Source organism: Monomorium pharaonis, chromosome 11 (assembly GCF_013373865.1).
Source record: "Monomorium pharaonis isolate MP-MQ-018 chromosome 11, ASM1337386v2, whole genome shotgun sequence".
In the NCBI taxonomy this organism is placed as follows: domain Eukaryota; kingdom Metazoa; phylum Arthropoda; class Insecta; order Hymenoptera; family Formicidae; genus Monomorium; species Monomorium pharaonis.
The window spans coordinates 10,685,877-10,702,361 of NC_050477.1; the positions used below are offsets into that span (position 1 = coordinate 10,685,877).

Below are 16,485 nucleotides of genomic sequence, written 5' to 3' on the forward strand. Positions count from 1 at the left end.
AAATCTTTATTGATTTTTGGCTGCGATCAATATAAATGCCTACAAATGTTCGAAGTGTTTGACTGATCAATTAATTAAAACAAAGATTTTTACGAATTGACCAATCTAAAAATGCTTTGAAGCGTTCAAATAATTTTTTACAAATTATTATACACTATTAATATCACCAACAAATTAAATTAATACACCAAATTCAAATATTACGACCTCTTGTGTTTCAATAATCTCCCGCTATCGTTCTACATCGCTCTGTACACTTCCGGTGTCATGTTTGACGTTTCTGCATCCCATGTATTATATTACAGCAATTATTGATATCGCGAGATTATAAGCATCGAGATATATTAACTTAAGGATTTAATACGAAAATCATGGTCAGTAACGCAAAATAATATATAAATGTGCTAAATTGAAAATCAATCATTTCAATAACTAACCTTAAAATAGGCAGTGTCTGCTGATTCAGTGTAGTATTATATGTGTTATTTTTCAGTTTTCGTGTTATATTAAACTTATATCGTGTAATTAACAAATTTTTTTATAACTGAATTTCTTATTTTTTAATCGGGGTTTTGTTTACGAATAAGAATTTAATAGTTTATTTCAGTATGTCTCAATATAAATATCATTTTCCTCATAAAATTTTTAACTTTAAAAAAATATACACATATTTTTTATTTAGAGAAATAAAATTACTTAATACAAAATTACTTAATAACACACATACATACATACACACATACCACACAAACTTTAAAATATATCTAATTTCAAAGCAGTTATACAGAAACATTTTTTTATAGCTTGTGTTGGTATTGGGGGATTTGCACATTCCGCACAGATGTAGTAGCCTCCCAAGTAAATTCAAGAAGCTGCTGGTACCAGGAAGAATACAGCATATTTTATGCACTGGCAATCTTTGTACGAAAGAGTCCTATGATTATCTCAAAACATTAGCCAGCGATGTGCATGTTGTCAGAGGAGATTTTGATGAGGTATATATTACTTGAACAGTTTTATTTAATCACAAAATTATTTATAGAATAATAATATTAAAATAATTGCATTTTTAAATATAATAAAATTCAGAACGGAAAAGGCATTGCAAGAAATTTCATAATTACTATAAATATTGTTTATATACAAATCAAACCAAAGAATCTTATTTGTTTGCAGAATTTAAATTATCCGGAACAGAAAGTAGTTACTGTAGGTCAATTCAGAATAGGACTTTCCCATGGGCATCAGGTCGTACCATGGGGTGATCCAGAATCTTTAGCCTTGATACAGAGGCAATTAGATGTTGATATTCTCATATCTGGACACACACATAAATTCGAAGCTTACGAGCATGAAAATAAATTCTACATCAATCCTGGGTCAGCTACCGGAGCTTACAATCCTCTGGACACGTAAGTCTCTTTTTTAAAAAATATGTGAAAATGATATTTAAAAGATTGAATATGAGACCATATTTTTGAGAACAATTTTTTAAAGATTTAATTCTCAAAATTTTTTTTTATTATAAATCTTTTTTTTAATCATGTGACGTAATTTTTCCATCATTAACTTATAAATTATTTCGTTTGAAAAAAGCAGGAAATGCAATTTATAAAGAGATTATTTCAACAAAGAAATTCTATGAGATTTTTGTTTTAATTACTATCTTTTTTTAGATCAGTAATACCATCATTCGTGTTGATGGACATTCAAAGCTCAACAGTGGTTACTTATGTATACCAACTGGTCGGAGACGAAGTTAAAGTGGAAAGAATTGAATATAAGAAAAGTTAGAACTGATGGAATCTCAAAAAAAAAAAAAAAAAAAAATACATATATATAAATACATATATATATATATATATATATATATATATATATATATATATGTGTCCATAAATAAAAATGCGATTAAATATGTGCATAAATATTCCACATTTGCCGGGTACTTTTAATCGGATTAATTAGCATTTAAGCGTAATTACTGAATCGTACATTTGTTGTAAATAAAGTGATATCAATATTATATACATATAAAGTAAGTTTTTTCGAGTTTAAAATAAGTTGATAGAACTTATATTTTTTAAAAATCATTCTTAATAATTAAGATTTGTAATTTGGTTGTAGGTCGGACAAGAACTACATTGACTTAAATTGAAAATTTCCTTGAGTTTTTTATAATCAGATAATTTCTGTGTCTTAAATCATAGCAAAGTAAATTAGTATTTTTTGGCACGCCCACACAGATTTGCAAATAATTACTCCACTTTCCTAATACTTGAAAAAATTTATAAAGAACACTCAAATATCAAAGAATAAATATATCAAGTTTTTCAAGTTTACAACTTTTATATTTTTGCCAAAAAAATTTTAAAGAGACTTAAAAATTATATAAAAATGATATCAAAAGCAAGAATATTCTTTAAGTTTTTATTTAAAATTTTATAAAGTTATCGTGTGTATGACGTTTAACACATAGTTTTATCGTTTTATTTCAATAGAAAAAAGTGACATATAAGACATAAAATAATGTTTTTCTTTGTTTAGGAGAAATATGTGACAGAAAAAACCACGTATATTTTATTAAAATCTTAGTAAGGATCTTTAGACAATATCAATAATTGAAGTAAAAGATTGATTATTATTTAATATTTTTATAATACAAAAGAAAACATCCACAATACAACATTCATTCCGACACAAACGCTCTCGTAAATATTTATTTATAAATTAAAAATAATAAACAACATTGCTCATTATTCTATCACTTTCTGGATTTTCTCAAAAGAGTAAATCCTTCACCAGTAAACGCCTTAAACTCATCTGGATCCTTTGTCTAAAATAGAAGCGATATTATTCACAAGATATCATACGCAATATAAATGATAAATTAAATTCTCATTAGATCTGCATTTCACAATAAAATTGAAGACAATTCTATATATAATTCTTGGTATGTACAGAATTCCAACTTAAATCCTTACCTCCTTATTGTTTGCTGGCTTCATATTTCGCAAGAACCTAAGAGTGCCTATTTGATAGTCGTAATCGGGTATTCCTCGGACGTAGGTCGGCTTGGTGGTTACAGTTTCCTGTTTGGGCGTGTCCTTGCGCTTCTTGCCGTCCAGTCGGACGCCTTCGCCCTGGAAAGGCACAAAGCCAGTCTGCGCCGGCATCAGATCAGCCAGATGCTCTATCTCGTCCTCCTCCTTCTTCGCCTCTCTCACTGGTTCCTTATAGCCCACCGGTGGCGCAAACTCTACATTCATGTCGCATTCGATGATACTAACTGCTGGACCAGGCCTAGTCTCGAGCACACACATCTCGTAAATCTTCTGATTGTACTTTATTGCAATCACGTCGCCTGTAGTCAAGCAGGCGAAACTGCGCAGACCATTCTCTAATACGGCCTTTGGGTTCGTGATGTCCAGGAAATCTTCTGACTGTGGTTGAAAGCGTGAGAATGTCGCAACTGGCAGCGACACGCTCTCTACATTGAGCAACTCACCTTCCTCAAGCAGAAGATTGTGCATCATCTATGAGAGGATACAGTAATCTACGATTTATTGCTATTGCATTAATATTATATATGCATAAAATATGTTTCTCTCTTTGCTTACCCAATAAGGCAAATAGACTTTGCCTTCATCAGCGATGAACTCCAGTACACCGCAATGAGTGATTCTGTTCGTCTTCTTATTGGTCAGTTTAAACAGCATCGGGTAAATGATGTTGAGTCTGGTGAGCTGCTCCAGTGCGGACGGTGGCATGATTACTGAAAATCAAACAGACCAAAAGATGAAAAGTAACCTCCATGCTTTCGTCATCTTCGATACTCACTCTTGCCACCACGTTCGACGTCCTGGCGATAGGTCCCGGGCAACATCGACACCGAGAAGCACTTGTACTGGGTATTAAACGGCCGCGGAATCTCCGGGAACATATTGAACCCGAACTGAAACTGGAAAGTCATTCCGCTGAAAGGTTAACCTCGACTACTCTTGAATTTTAAACGGATTTAGCGAGATTTTCGCCGTTTTCCCTAGCGATGACTATTGACGTCTCAGCTGTCTTACCATATTTGTGGTTTGTTGATTGCAATTTATGTTTTATTACTCTTCCTACAACAACACAAACTTTTTCGACGAAAAGTCACACACTACTGTGTACAGACTATAGTTGTGTAACTATACATATAGCAGACGACCCTGCGCGCGACGCGCAACCAGCGCAACATACATTTGAAGACATTACCTCTCTTTTTTCAGTAGAATTTCTTTTTAATTTTGATTTAATGAATATGTTTCACATGTTGATTTGTAGGAAAATATTCTACGGAAAAATAAGATTTACATCTAATACTTTAGTCTTACATATATTAATAGAAAGTATGAAATATATTATATTCATTTTTTAATGGTCTTCATGCATATATTTTACACACAGAATAAGATGCCTAACCGATCAATTAAAAATTTGTACATAATTGTAAGAAAAGAATTATAATTATATTTAAAAAATTTAATTTACATAATCGTATATTTTTTCTCGTAAATGTAAATGTGTCTAAATTATAGGATAAAAGAAAACGGAATAAATGAAGAAAATATCAATATTATCTTTAGGTATATTGGTTTCTTTAAATTACAAACTTTACAAAGTAACATCTATCTTCGATAAAGCTCTTTTCAAATGCTGTAAATGACAAATATATATATTTATATATATATATATATATATATATATATATATATATATATAAACAAAATACAATCAATTTTCTTTATTCTATACATTTTCCCCTATTCTAATTTTTTTTTTCCCTAAACATTTTATACTGTTTCACATTGCTTCTCATGACTGTTATGAGAAAGAATGGAAGACATTTTTATTCTGTATTATTCAAAATAATGAAAACTTAGAACAGAGGAAAATATTCGTTTTCAATGATCTTAAAATAGAAAGTCTATAAAATTAAATGCTAGATATAAAAGATGGACTGTATTATAAAACAAACACTTTCTACTACTGTACATCTAATATACACACATTAATAACAAATGTTAGACATTCGAATTTTGCAACTTACAATGCTCATTTGCAGTAATACAAATTTATATAAAATACAATTATCTCATCTCCATACAGCGCAGGTATATAATACAAATATATATAATACAAAACAAATTTTTTTCAAGAAAAATATCAAAATAAGATACTTTTATCATTATTATCTCATCTCCATACAAGACTGATATATATATGAATATATATAATACAAAAAAATTTTTTTCAAGAAAAATATCAAAATAAGATATTTATCATTAAAATTTTTTAAATATAAAAATAAAGGTAATTTTTTCATTAAATTCCAATTAATGACCTCACATATATGTTCATTATTGGCTACGTTCCGATATTTACTGTCAGTACTGAAAATCTACAGTATATGTGACGTAAACTATAGATTTTCAGTACTGGCAGTGAATATCGGAACGCAGCCATTATATATTTAATATATTATTAATTATGTTCTATTGTACAAGATATTATTTTGTAATGGCAGGTAGATTTGTGAGACTTTAGAAACTAAGGATATTTAATAAATCAAGTATATTGAAGAACCTCCAGAATTATTAACTCTATATTAACTATATCTGTGCTGCGTGTGACTTTGTATATTTTTCTATGATTTAGATTCTAAATTAAGTTATGTTCAAATGTTCAATTTGTATACTGTAAAATAGATTGTGCGGTATATATATATATATTATCATTGGTAAAGGCGGTTTCGGGTGAATGATAATATATATGTAATTAACAGTTTAGCGGCGGAAGTTATTTGGTAACCTCATGTATTGCATGTGCCAAGTACTCTACATTCTTAGACGTTACGCCAGCCATAGAGATGCGACCGTCTTTCGTTAGATAAATGTTAAAGTCCTTTGTGAGCCTTTCCACCTGTTAAAAAATTGTCAATAATTAAAAATGAATAATTAATTATAACAACAATTTTTAGGATTCTTAAAAAAAAAGAGTAAAAATTACTACTTAAATATTAACCATTTGTGTGACGATATGTTGGGTATTTGTTTTCTTTGAAAAACCTAAGCACTACCCAGATAGCCAAATGTCTTGATGTTGCAGTTATGTTGCCAACAATCGTGCAGTAACTAATTTAGACAAACTCGGAATAAGGTGAGACAGCATTATGTCTGTTAGGTTGAACTCATATAAATTCTATTTTTAACAATAGCAAATTGATAGCAACATGTTAGCAATAATTTGTTATCAATCATTTGTTATTGTCATATTGCTGTTATATCGCAAACAATATAATGTATCATTATTGTTGACCGTTTCCTTTTTTAAGTGTCCTCAACTGATTGCATGTATGTATAAGTAATCATGTTGCTGAATTCGTAATGTGTTTTATTTCAATGTCAACAAATGTATAGCAAATCTATAACAACATGTGCATTAGTTTGCTACATCACACTTAGTTATCTGAGTAGTAAATAGTAAATAGTTACAACATTTGTATACAATTTTTTAAATAAACAACTGCATATTTTTTAGAGAAATTAAAATATTCTTAGTATAATTTTTTCTAAAAAGTTTTATACGAATTAAAATACTTTTCAGAAATACTAAAAAAGCCTACATCTCTTCTTCGAATTTTTCAGAAAAATTATCAGAGATATGTAAGTCATTAAAGATTTTTTTTTTTTAATTTATAAAAAAGTAATTAAAAATTAAATTAAAAGTATAAAGAGAAAAGAAAATAAATTTAGAAATCGTGATCTAACATGTATAAAGGTGTCGAAAAACAATATTACAATATTACAATAACAGAGAAAAAAGGTTACCTCGTGCGGCTTTAGACCAGTGTAGCAGAACATTCCGATCTGATCGGTGATGTGAGACCAATCGCGAGTGCTACCGTTCTTCTTCAGATTGTCGCGCAGTTTTGTGCGAACCGAAATAATGCGATCAGCCATACCCTTCACATCACCCAGCCATTCTTTTCGCAATTCAGGATCGCCGAGGATCTCGTTAACTATACGAGCTCCGTAAATCGGCGGATTCGAATACATCGGCCTGATCAGAATTTTCAATTGCGACAGAGTGCGGGCAGCCTCATCTTTACTAGATGTCACTAACGTGAATGCTCCAATACGTTCACCTGAGAAAATAAAAAATTAATATATTAATTTTTATTAACAAATTTTTATACGAATTAATATATTTTTCTTTTTCAGTCATATATAAAATTGTCTTGTACGCACCATAAAGACCCATATTTTTAGCATAAGATTGAGCTAAGGCAATTTTGTGACCTTCCTTAATGAATAGTCTGACTGCATGAGCATCTCTTGTAAGATCTCCTGCAAAAAAAGAATCAAGATAGTAAAAAAGCATTAGATTGCACAAGTATTGTAAAACTTATGTTTAGATTTAGTTTAATATTAATATATACATGTATTGTTTAATATTAATATAAATATATTAACATAGATATATGCATAAAGTTTAATATTAATATAGATATTATTATCATTAATAAACATTGATATAAAATAACAAATGACATTGAAAATACCTGAGGCAAAGCCTTGATACGCCATATCAAAAAATGGGAACAGATTCTTCTTTTTAATTAGAGTAGACAATTCTCCCCATTGTTCCGGTTTGGGATCAACGCCAGTAGGATTGTGAGCACATGCATGTAGAAGGATAATTGACTTCTCGGGAATATTCTATTCACAGATAATAACATTAGTGTAATAAAGTATTAATTTTTTTTTAATTATTAGTCAATGTAATGGTGATCAATGTAAAAAATTACTGCAATCAATGCAATGTTAATCAGTAAATATTAATCAATGTAATATATTAATTTTATGAGCAACGTGTCTTGTAAAATTGCTGTGTCCAATTGTGATTATTATTTATTTCTATTAAAAATCACATTATTAATATTTAAAAAACATCTTTATATAAGTATATTAGTTATTATAATTTTAAATAATATAATGCAAAAATCTGTGATTAATATTTATCTTTTAGAAATTTTCTATATTTAAAAATTAAAGCATGCATTAATTTTGATAAAATAGTAATTATCCCTTTTTATTAAAAATCTTGTATACTAACAGATATATCTTCCTTTAGCGCTTTAAAGTTCAAACCACACGTTGTTGGATCGTAATAACGATAGGATTTGACTGTAAGCCCGGCAAGTTTAAATAGAGGGATGTGATTTCCCCACGTAGGAGTTGGCAGATAAATATCTTTATTGCCAGGAAAATGATGAGATAGAAATTGTGCTCCGACAAACAGAGAACCAGTACCAGAAATTCCTTGAACCGTTGCATTCTAAAAAAATATATTTTTTTGTTGAATACTTCTAAAAAGAAATATCTTGTGAAAGAAAACGAGTATACTATATATATTTTCATTGTGTAATACCAGAGAGAAACCTGAGAGCGGCCACCGCGGCCTTTTTCGTGCGACCGATATTTGACTAGCATCAGCGCCAAACGTGGATGTAAAGTCTGTTTTACATTAATCGCAAGCAGCTAGTTGCGACTTGCGACATCCAATAGGCGCTTAGTTTCTAGTTAAAGCTCGACATTTATTGGGTGTTGCAAATTACAACTGGCGACTGCAATTAATGTAGAACGGGCTTTACATCCACGTTTGGCGCTGATGCTAGTCAAATATTGGTCGCACGAAAAAAGCCACGGTGGCCGCTCTCAGGTTCCTCTCTGGTAATACTTACCAATCCATTTGCAACAACTTCATTTCCCTCTCCAAGAGCTAAATTAATACTGTGCTGACAAAACTCAAGATTGCCAGCGATTGTGGAATATTCCTTGTCCATTTCTTTGATTCGTATTTTCTCCTCTGCCTGTGATAAATAATGTGAACTACATTTTATAAATAAAATTTTGTATGTATTTCTATTCATTATGTAATCATCTTTATATAATCATTATGTAATATTTGTTCTTTTCTTTCTGAGAGACTTGACATAACTTACCTTACGAACACTTGGAAGAACATATGGTTTGCCATTATCATCCCTATAAGCTCCAGCACCTAAATTTATCTTTTTTGGATTCTGATCTCTCTTGTAAGCCTCAGTGACTCCCAGAATGACATCTGGTGGTCCCATTTCAACATGAGACCACCATGAACTATAATACATATATTTTTTAATAATATGTAGTTATCTTTAATTCTATATTAAAAAGATATATTATCTTTCAAGAGCATTGAAAGTTGCAATAAAAACATTTTGTACAAAAATCATAGAAGTATACCAATTTATATGTACTTAATTAATTTAATTGAAAGAAGATGTGTTTTCCTAAAATTTTGCAATTTCAATTAATTATGCATATCTCAAGAGCCTTGTTTAAAACAATTAAGATATCGTTAATAAATAAAACCGATCAAAGATTACAATCGTAATCTTTATTAACAAGTACACACGACAGCAGGACGAAGGTCGAAAGGTCATTCAGATAAATGTTAATGAGGAAGAAAATTCTCACCTAGAAGATCTCGCGGCCATCGAGAGGGAATTGCAGGTGCTTCTTAAGAAAGTACCAGTCGTCACGAGTAGTCTTGTGGTTTGTGCCATTTGAGGTGTAATCTTGTGTGATTATATCCCTTCCTGGGTGTGGAGAATAGGTATTAATTGGATAATATCGCGGACTCTGAACCGAACCGGTGTGCTGCCAACTTGGACCACTTGGACTGACTGGAACGGTTCACGAAACACGGCGGTCACATGATCGGTGCGGAGTCTCGTGGAATGCGACATAGCCGTGGGCAATCGCGTTATCAACGCGATTACGTCAATATAAGGCTTTTTTTTCTACATTGTTGCTTTTGGCTTTTTCCGCTCACGTCGTGATCAGTCGTGATCATTTATGTTTATGACGTTTACGTTATCATATCACGTTCAAGTTTAGAATTGAAAAAATGTTTCGATGTTCTATATTCAAATTTATATTTTTCCCGCGAGAATTTTCGAGTTTTTTTTTTGCTTTTTAGTTGGATAGGATATTAATTTTCTAATCCTTTTTCCTTTAATTTGAATATGTAATTGAATCTTTCTTTCTAAAGTAAACTTAAATTTTGTCATTAAAGAATTTTTTAATTCTCAGTTAGGATGAGAACACAGATTTACATACGCATAAAAGAATGAAAACCAGTTTTTATTTTTATTGTAGGGGGGAAAATACGGATGTTGATTGATTGATTTTCTTGTGTATACGTAATGCATCATACAAAACTTCTGTACTCCTTCCTTAACGGCGAGTTCTATGTGGAAATTGTGGCAGTTTCCTAACCTAACTAGTCTGACCTAACCTAAAAAAATTTCGATAGTAAACATCAAAGCCGGTTTCACGTTGTCCGGTATAATCTTGCTTTTAAATTTATATTTTGTAGAACTGAAAGAGACTTGTATATGAAAATAAATCTTTGACATTGAAAACACGTGAATGATTAAATAGTGAGAAAAATAAACGTGTGTACGTGATAAATTGTGAAGAAAATGATAGACTCGACCGACAAAAAGTTACTTTACAACACTGTGCTGTCGCAAACTTTTTCACCCGATGGAAATTATCTTCTGGCTGGCAACATTTACGGAGACGTTTCAGTATTTGAGTAAGGAAGTATTTAAATAAGAAATTTTTATTTCCGCAATGCATATAATGTATAGTAAATTATTGCAATTAAAGTATAATTATTTAATTAAATTTTCAAACAGCCTGTCAAAAGTCTTAGGACCCAACAAAGTGGAGGAGAATGAATTACACGGACCCAGTTATCGCTTTGCCGCACATTCTGATCAGGAGGTTGCGTGTATGCTCTCTGTGGAGAATTTTCTTGTGACAGGGACGCGTGGCGAAATATCAGGATGGGACTGGAAGATGGTTACGTCGAATAAATCTTCTAAAAGCAAGGTTTCTTGGAATGTACAAATTCCTGTTAATAAGTGAGTGAAAATAAAGAAATATTATTAAAGTAAAATGTCATCAATGTATTCAAAAATTGATATTAATAGAATGAATTATAAGTTTTATATTTTTTCAGAATAAAATATACAATTTCTTTTCATTATTATATATATTATATCATTTCTACTATATCTATTATATATATTATAACATTTATATGTATTATATATATTTCTTTTCAGAGATAGTTATGATAAACCAGATGTAAACTGCATGGTGTATTCAAAGGTGAACAATTTACTGTACATTGGTTGTGGTGATAATAACATTTATATTATAAACTTGGAGGACAGAAAGATTCTGAGACGCTTACAGGGTCACACCGATTACATACACTGCCTTGCCATAATGTAATTATTTATTTGCGACAGATAAATTGCACAAAAGTGGTACTGACTATATTCTCATAGTTTAAAAGGTTCTTATAAATTTCAGGGACAATCAACTTGCATCCAGCAGCGAGGACGGTTCTGTCAGATTATGGGATTTGCGCAAAAGAGAGAACACTAATATATTAACGCCCCATTTAGTAGACAAAGTTGCTCGACCACGATTCGGAAAGTGGATTGGCGCTGTTGATTTCACGGAAGATTGGTTGGTATGTAATAGTAATGATTATAATATAGTTACCTAAAATTTTGATAAATAAGAAGAGGACATTATACTAAAATAATAAAGAATCAAAAATATAAATTAATATTTTCTAATTTTACTTTGATTTCTATAATAATTCTAGCTGTGTGGTGGTGGCCCTAGTTTATCATTGTGGCACATGCGAACGATGGAGGTAGCAACAGTTTTCGATCTGGCTGATCAAGGAATTCACGTAGCCGAGATCTACGAAGATCGAGTAATCGCTGGCGGTACGACCAACTACGTTCATCATACGACATACCAGGGCGAGGTTCTAGCTAAAGTCCCCACTTCAAGCCTCACTGTCTACAGCGTGGTGCATCAGGAAACGCCACACAAGGTGCTCAGCATGGCCGGCACTTCAAACAGCATCGACATCAGTACAAACTTCAATTATCGTGAAATGACACTCAAGTTTGCGTGAGAATTATTATAATTATTAAGAATGCTTATTTTATTACAAAATAGGAATTTAATTTTCCACTAAGGATTTTGATCCTTTTCCGAATTGGGATAAATAATAATGTGAATATAATTTACTAGATTTCTCATTCTTTAAATAAATATATTAATAAAGTATACACTTTTATACGATTCTTCTTTTGTACAAATATACAAGCGATAAAATGTAAAAAAAGATAGATAAGCATTTGTTCTTATAATTGCACTTTTTATGTCTTTTTCTTCTACTTAAATAAAGCGATGACAAATAGGAAAACAGAATAAACAATATATGAAAATATTTGCTAAAGAATTTTGGCAACATTTTTTGTGATAGCTAACTATCACATATATTATGTAAAATAATCAGTGTCTATTATCACATTTCTTTTTTCCATTTTTTTTATTTATATATACATTAAAAAATTTATATATAAAAAAAAATTTTAATAAAAGAGAATTAAATTTAATAAAAAAATTAATATTCAATAAATATTGAATTTGCGCTATCACATTTGTAAAACAAAAAAGAAAATTCTTTTACTTACACTACAATTAAAAAATGGAACCAAAATTCTTTTTATATCATAATTACAGAATAAATTGTTAATGAACTAATCCAAATCTGCTCAAATAATTTGGCAGTACTCTAAGGATATTGCCTCGAGAGTGCGATATCACTTCTTCACGAATTTCGTGAACAAGAGACTATTCTAAGCATTCCTTTGAAAGGAATCAGAGGAAGCCGTGACCAGCAATAACAGCGGGAATGAATCCTTCCCTACCATCCCTAGAGCGCACCCAGAACCAGTCGTTCGTGTGGTCGCTTAGCAGAGCAACTACGTCGCCCTTCGAGACTGTCAGGGCGTTTGCGGCGCGCGCTTCATAATCGTTTCTGATCACTAGGAGCGTATGTCGCGAGCCTTTGATGCGTGCGTTCGCCGCTGCTCTCAAGTATAGCCGATCGACACTGCGCTCACCGCATGCCGATACCGCGTCTCTCGATCCTCGTCTCATTCTGCTGCTGCGCCCACGACTTGCCCCGCACTCAGACCTAGTGTCGCGCAGCTTTTCCATATCCGTCATGTTTCCTACATAAAAGTCAATAGAATAATTTTAGAAAAATTAAAAGCTTAATAAAAGATTTCAACTGTCTTAAGGAACTCAAAAAGAGAGAAAGTGGAGAATAATTTATTTAAAAATATTTTCTTTATAATATTAATAAATATGTGTGAAGAAAATGGAAAAAAATTATAAAAATGCTTTCAATATAGTAACAAGTAACATTGCCATATTTAAAGAGAATTATATAATTTATGAATATTGCATGTTCATATACAAAAATAAAACGGCGATACATTCATTTTTTATTTTCGAAATTTCTTTAAACTCTTCATTCTTTCTTGTAAATATAATTTTGCAAAATTTTTATATTTTGTTTACGATTAAATTATTTAAATTTTTTTCATAAGATTCAATGCTATTTTAGAAAGTTATATTTTAAAGAAAATAAATTCAAGAATACTTTTATATTAATCATAAATTTGTTCTCAACATTTAATTAAATTCTTACATTATATGAAAAGAAATTGAAGACCTTCCTCAATTACTTCATTCTCAAGACATTATAATATTTGTTTTATAGTTTTATTGAATAAGAAAAAAATTGTATTTACCTAATGGTCGGGGAAAAACATCGGTGGAATCTTCCCAGCATGGTCCTCGTGTAGGTTGTGGTAAGATTCCCAGGGGCAAACAGGCGGCATAACCGACGTAACCCTCCTGTCCATGAGGCGTTTGCACATACAGCCAGGTTTGATTCTTGAAGACGGCATTCACGACTGTACCCAGAGGGAGAGCCATCTCGTCCTGTACACCGCCTTGAGTTTGATATAGTACCGATGGGAAGGACAGGACCACTGGAATGTTCGCAGGTCTCTCTATGGACGCCTAAAATTACAATTGTAAATTATATATGTAGGTATAAAATATTGAATAAATATATTTATTGCATACAGAATAAAAAAAATATAGAATTATAAAAGATAAAAATAAAAGAGTATAAAAAGTACCTTTGTTAAGAATGCATCGAGATCGGCGATTTCGTAGCCAAATCTACTGGGTAATCTAGGTTTGTGCGAGCGTTTGGTTCGCCTATGACGATGCTTCTCTCGTCCGTTGAGTGTCGATGCTGATTCACGAGATACTAAAGAAGGCTCGGATACCGCTCTTTTTACTTTCTCTTTTTCCTTCGTGTCTTTGATAAGTTCTTTATCAAAATGCTTCTCCAGAGGGCTATCCGGCTGCTTCTCATTAATCGTCTCTTTGCAAATAGTCTTCGAAAAAAATATTTGAAAGCAATAAAATGCAATCATTAAATTAGAAAATAATAAACTTAAGATAATGGAAGGGTTATTTAAAAAAAAGTTTCTATTTTGAGTTGAAATGGAAATTTAAGGATTACCTTCTCAATTCTTTCAATCTTATGGAGCCTATGCAAAATTTTTTTCTCACGCTTCTCGACGCTTTCTTTGTTCCCGATATTCTCTTTGTTAGCAGTATCCTTTTCTTTGACACTTTTAACGCTTCTTCTCGAAGATCTCTTGCTGCCTCTTGAGAAAGCGTCTCGATCATTGTTTGTACCTTTTACAGAAAAATATTTGCGTAATTTTATCAACACAAGATAACGATAATGTAATATATCATTCACATATGTTAAAGTTTTAATAAAAGTTATAGAAAGTTTTTTTATATAAACATAGCTATCGATATTATAATATAATATTAATATCAGTGCCAAATAAATATGAAGAATAAGTAACAGAAAAGATCTTTTTTCACCTCCATTGTTATTAATGGTCGAATAGTTATTAGATCCAGGACCCAAGTTAGATTGTTGTTGGCCGCGTAAGACCCAAGTTAGTGAGATTCTGGGGCGTAACAGAGCGCTCGATCGTTGCCCCATGCTCGTCGTCGTCGCGACGGACGTCGGAGAGGGCGTCGGCGCTCTCGAGAGTGGCGGCGATCTAGAGTCACCCGTTACGACCTGCAACGGGCAGTTCGCCACCAGGTCCACCGTCTGCATCGAACGGCCATGCTCCTGGAAAATACATTCTCCATCAATTCTAATCAAAATTTAATAATGGAGGCACACATATTATATATTAAGTCTTATTACAAATGTTATTTAATGCGTATTTTTTTTATTAACTAAAATTAAAATGCGAAACAAAATATACACAAGTATGCAGGTATTCAACAACAAGGGGGAGAACATTTTAAAAATTCCAGACGATAAAATAAAAAAGAATAACAATTATGATTTAATTTATTAATTATAAACGCTTAAATATTTATGTAAAAGGTGCCTAAAGCACATGTTAATATTTATATTTCAAAAAATCTCGATTAGTCTTAATTTTTCTTATTTTTTTCATCTGAGAGCAGTCGAATTTTTTCTAATTATCTTATTTATTATCAAACACCTTCTAAACGCTGTGTAATCAATAAAGTTAATTATATAATTATAATTTCTGTAATTTTTATAGCTTTCTTTTGCTGCGGTTTAATGTTTTTCTCTATAGTTCTCTTTAAACGCACTAATAAATTTGCATCTCTCTTCCAGTATTTTCCGATTGAATCAATAATCACTCTTCATGCGACGCGTGTAATGCCATGTAATATCGTGTGATATTTCTTTATCGATACCGCGTCGCGTCCCTGCACTTCTAGAACGCGACTAGTCGCTCGGAACGAAGCAGGAAGTTAAGATACAGTATGCATACATCCCCTTTATATTTTATACATTCTCTACAAAAAGAGATATTCATGAGGAATAAATGTTTTCCTTATTCAACTCGTTTACTTGCATTTTTCTTAGATATCTCCATTTGCAATTATCATTTTATTTGCCTTAAAAAATATTGCACATTTTACAAATAAATTAAAAAGATAAAGAATAATTCAGGTTTAAAATTGATAAAGGAATGTAAAGATTTAAAGATTATAAGCAATCTGTCTCCATCCTAATATTAATATTAAAAAGTTCTTATGTTAAACTCTTAAATTTTAATTTTATCCAGAGTATCCGTGGCTCAAGAGGAGAAAAGTCGAAGCAATACTTTAAAAAACGATTTCCGAACGAAAGAGACAAAAAGAGATCCTACCATCGAGTCTGATAGTCGGATTTCAGTCCGGAAGAGAGTCCGGGTAATTTGTACCGGATTCTCAACCTCCCGCCGGGGAAGTTATCTTCCCGTTCGCGCAGAAAGTGGATTATTAATGCGTCTCATGGGCGTTCAATTAACCCGCGCGGCGAGTCGCTGGGATAAATTATTTGGCAGGGCTCTCGCGGTGTTCCGGCTCGTGC

The 16,485-nt window shown here is 31.6% G+C and overlaps 5 protein-coding genes across 7 annotated transcripts in view; 2 read left to right on the plus strand and 3 right to left on the minus strand.

The window, feature by feature from the left end:
- Positions 1 to 216: 216 nt before the first annotated feature.
- LOC105834730 (vacuolar protein sorting-associated protein 29) lies at positions 217 to 1,830 on the plus strand. Its single transcript, XM_012677407.3, has 4 exons — positions 217 to 374; positions 804 to 995; positions 1,177 to 1,412; positions 1,677 to 1,830. The coding sequence occupies exons 1-4, from the start codon at positions 372 to 374 to the stop codon at positions 1,792 to 1,794; spliced, it is 549 nt and encodes a 182-aa protein (XP_012532861.1). The 5' UTR covers positions 217 to 371; the 3' UTR covers positions 1,795 to 1,830.
- Positions 1,831 to 2,553: 723 nt separating this feature from the next.
- LOC105834731 (ubiquitin fusion degradation protein 1 homolog) lies at positions 2,554 to 4,219 on the minus strand. Of its 2 annotated transcripts, XM_012677410.3 has the most exons (5): positions 4,077 to 4,219; positions 3,841 to 3,961; positions 3,621 to 3,775; positions 2,985 to 3,536; positions 2,554 to 2,836 (listed from the first exon to the last, which is right to left on the minus strand). In XM_012677410.3, the coding sequence occupies exons 1-5, from the start codon at positions 4,077 to 4,079 to the stop codon at positions 2,765 to 2,767; spliced, it is 903 nt and encodes a 300-aa protein (XP_012532864.1). In that variant the 5' UTR covers positions 4,080 to 4,219; the 3' UTR covers positions 2,554 to 2,764. The 2 variants fall into 2 exon arrangements, with proteins under 2 accessions (XP_012532864.1, XP_012532862.1); XM_012677408.3 differs by lacking the exon at positions 4,077 to 4,219 and having other exon boundaries at positions 3,841 to 3,988.
- Positions 4,220 to 5,596: 1,377 nt separating this feature from the next.
- LOC105834729 (aspartate aminotransferase, mitochondrial) lies at positions 5,597 to 9,834 on the minus strand. The gene is made up of 8 exons (XM_012677406.3): positions 9,564 to 9,834; positions 9,047 to 9,203; positions 8,786 to 8,914; positions 8,158 to 8,379; positions 7,604 to 7,760; positions 7,290 to 7,388; positions 6,870 to 7,186; positions 5,597 to 5,961 (listed from the first exon to the last, which is right to left on the minus strand). Exons 1-8 carry the CDS (start codon positions 9,650 to 9,652, stop codon positions 5,839 to 5,841), a joined length of 1,293 nt encoding a protein of 430 aa, XP_012532860.1. The 5' UTR covers positions 9,653 to 9,834; the 3' UTR covers positions 5,597 to 5,838.
- A 262-nt stretch (positions 9,835 to 10,096) lies between these two features.
- LOC105834725 (THO complex subunit 6 homolog) lies at positions 10,097 to 12,393 on the plus strand. Its single transcript, XM_012677399.3, has 5 exons — positions 10,097 to 10,689; positions 10,793 to 11,020; positions 11,225 to 11,392; positions 11,478 to 11,640; positions 11,779 to 12,393. Exons 1-5 carry the CDS (start codon positions 10,574 to 10,576, stop codon positions 12,097 to 12,099), a joined length of 996 nt encoding a protein of 331 aa, XP_012532853.1. The 5' UTR covers positions 10,097 to 10,573; the 3' UTR covers positions 12,100 to 12,393.
- Positions 12,394 to 12,615: 222 nt separating this feature from the next.
- LOC105834727 overlaps positions 12,616 to 16,485 on the minus strand; it is a 31,011-nt gene continuing 27,141 nt past the window's right edge. For both annotated transcript variants that reach the window (XM_036293564.1, XM_036293565.1), the window contains 5 exons: positions 14,958 to 15,216; positions 14,581 to 14,759; positions 14,189 to 14,452; positions 13,793 to 14,066; positions 12,616 to 13,207 (listed from right to left, as the gene is read on the minus strand). In XM_036293564.1, coding sequence (XP_036149457.1) covers positions 12,852 to 13,207; positions 13,793 to 14,066; positions 14,189 to 14,452; positions 14,581 to 14,759; positions 14,958 to 15,216 — 1,332 coding nt within the window. In that variant the 3' untranslated portion in view covers positions 12,616 to 12,851. The remainder of the gene's footprint in view (positions 13,208 to 13,792; positions 14,067 to 14,188; positions 14,453 to 14,580; positions 14,760 to 14,957; positions 15,217 to 16,485) is intronic.

What these genes read in the sequence shown, in the direction of transcription:
- LOC105834730 (XM_012677407.3), top strand. An exon ending in TCAGAGGAGATTTTGATGAG is followed by an intron (nt 996 to 1,176) that starts GTATATATTACT and finishes ATTTGTTTGCAG; the next exon opens with AATTTAAATTATCCGGAACA. An exon ending in GCTTACAATCCTCTGGACAC is followed by an intron (nt 1,413 to 1,676) that starts GTAAGTCTCTTT and finishes ATCTTTTTTTAG; the next exon opens with ATCAGTAATACCATCATTCG.
- LOC105834731 (XM_012677408.3), bottom strand. Translation starts at nt 3,973, where the DNA reads ATGACTTTCCAGTTTCAGTTCGGGTTCAATATGTTCCCGGAGATTCCG. An exon ending in AAGTCTATTTGCCTTATTGG is followed by an intron (nt 3,537 to 3,620) that starts GTAAGCAAAGAG and finishes ATCCTCTCATAG; the next exon opens with ATGATGCACAATCTTCTGCT. An exon ending in AGCCAGCAAACAATAAGGAG is followed by an intron (nt 2,837 to 2,984) that starts GTAAGGATTTAA and finishes CTTCTATTTTAG; the next exon opens with ACAAAGGATCCAGATGAGTT.
- LOC105834729 (XM_012677406.3), bottom strand. Translation starts at nt 9,652, where the DNA reads ATGGCACAAACCACAAGACTACTCGTGACGACTGGTACTTTCTTAAGA. An exon ending in ATGGCCGCGAGATCTTCTAG is followed by an intron (nt 9,204 to 9,563) that starts GTGAGAATTTTC and finishes TATGTATTATAG; the next exon opens with TTCATGGTGGTCTCATGTTG. An exon ending in TTCTTCCAAGTGTTCGTAAG is followed by an intron (nt 8,915 to 9,046) that starts GTAAGTTATGTC and finishes TATTTATCACAG; the next exon opens with GCAGAGGAGAAAATACGAAT.
- LOC105834725 (XM_012677399.3), top strand. Translation starts at nt 10,574, where the DNA reads ATGATAGACTCGACCGACAAAAAGTTACTTTACAACACTGTGCTGTCG. An exon ending in GGAGACGTTTCAGTATTTGA is followed by an intron (nt 10,690 to 10,792) that starts GTAAGGAAGTAT and finishes ATTTTCAAACAG; the next exon opens with CCTGTCAAAAGTCTTAGGAC. An exon ending in ATACACTGCCTTGCCATAAT is followed by an intron (nt 11,393 to 11,477) that starts GTAATTATTTAT and finishes TATAAATTTCAG; the next exon opens with GGACAATCAACTTGCATCCA.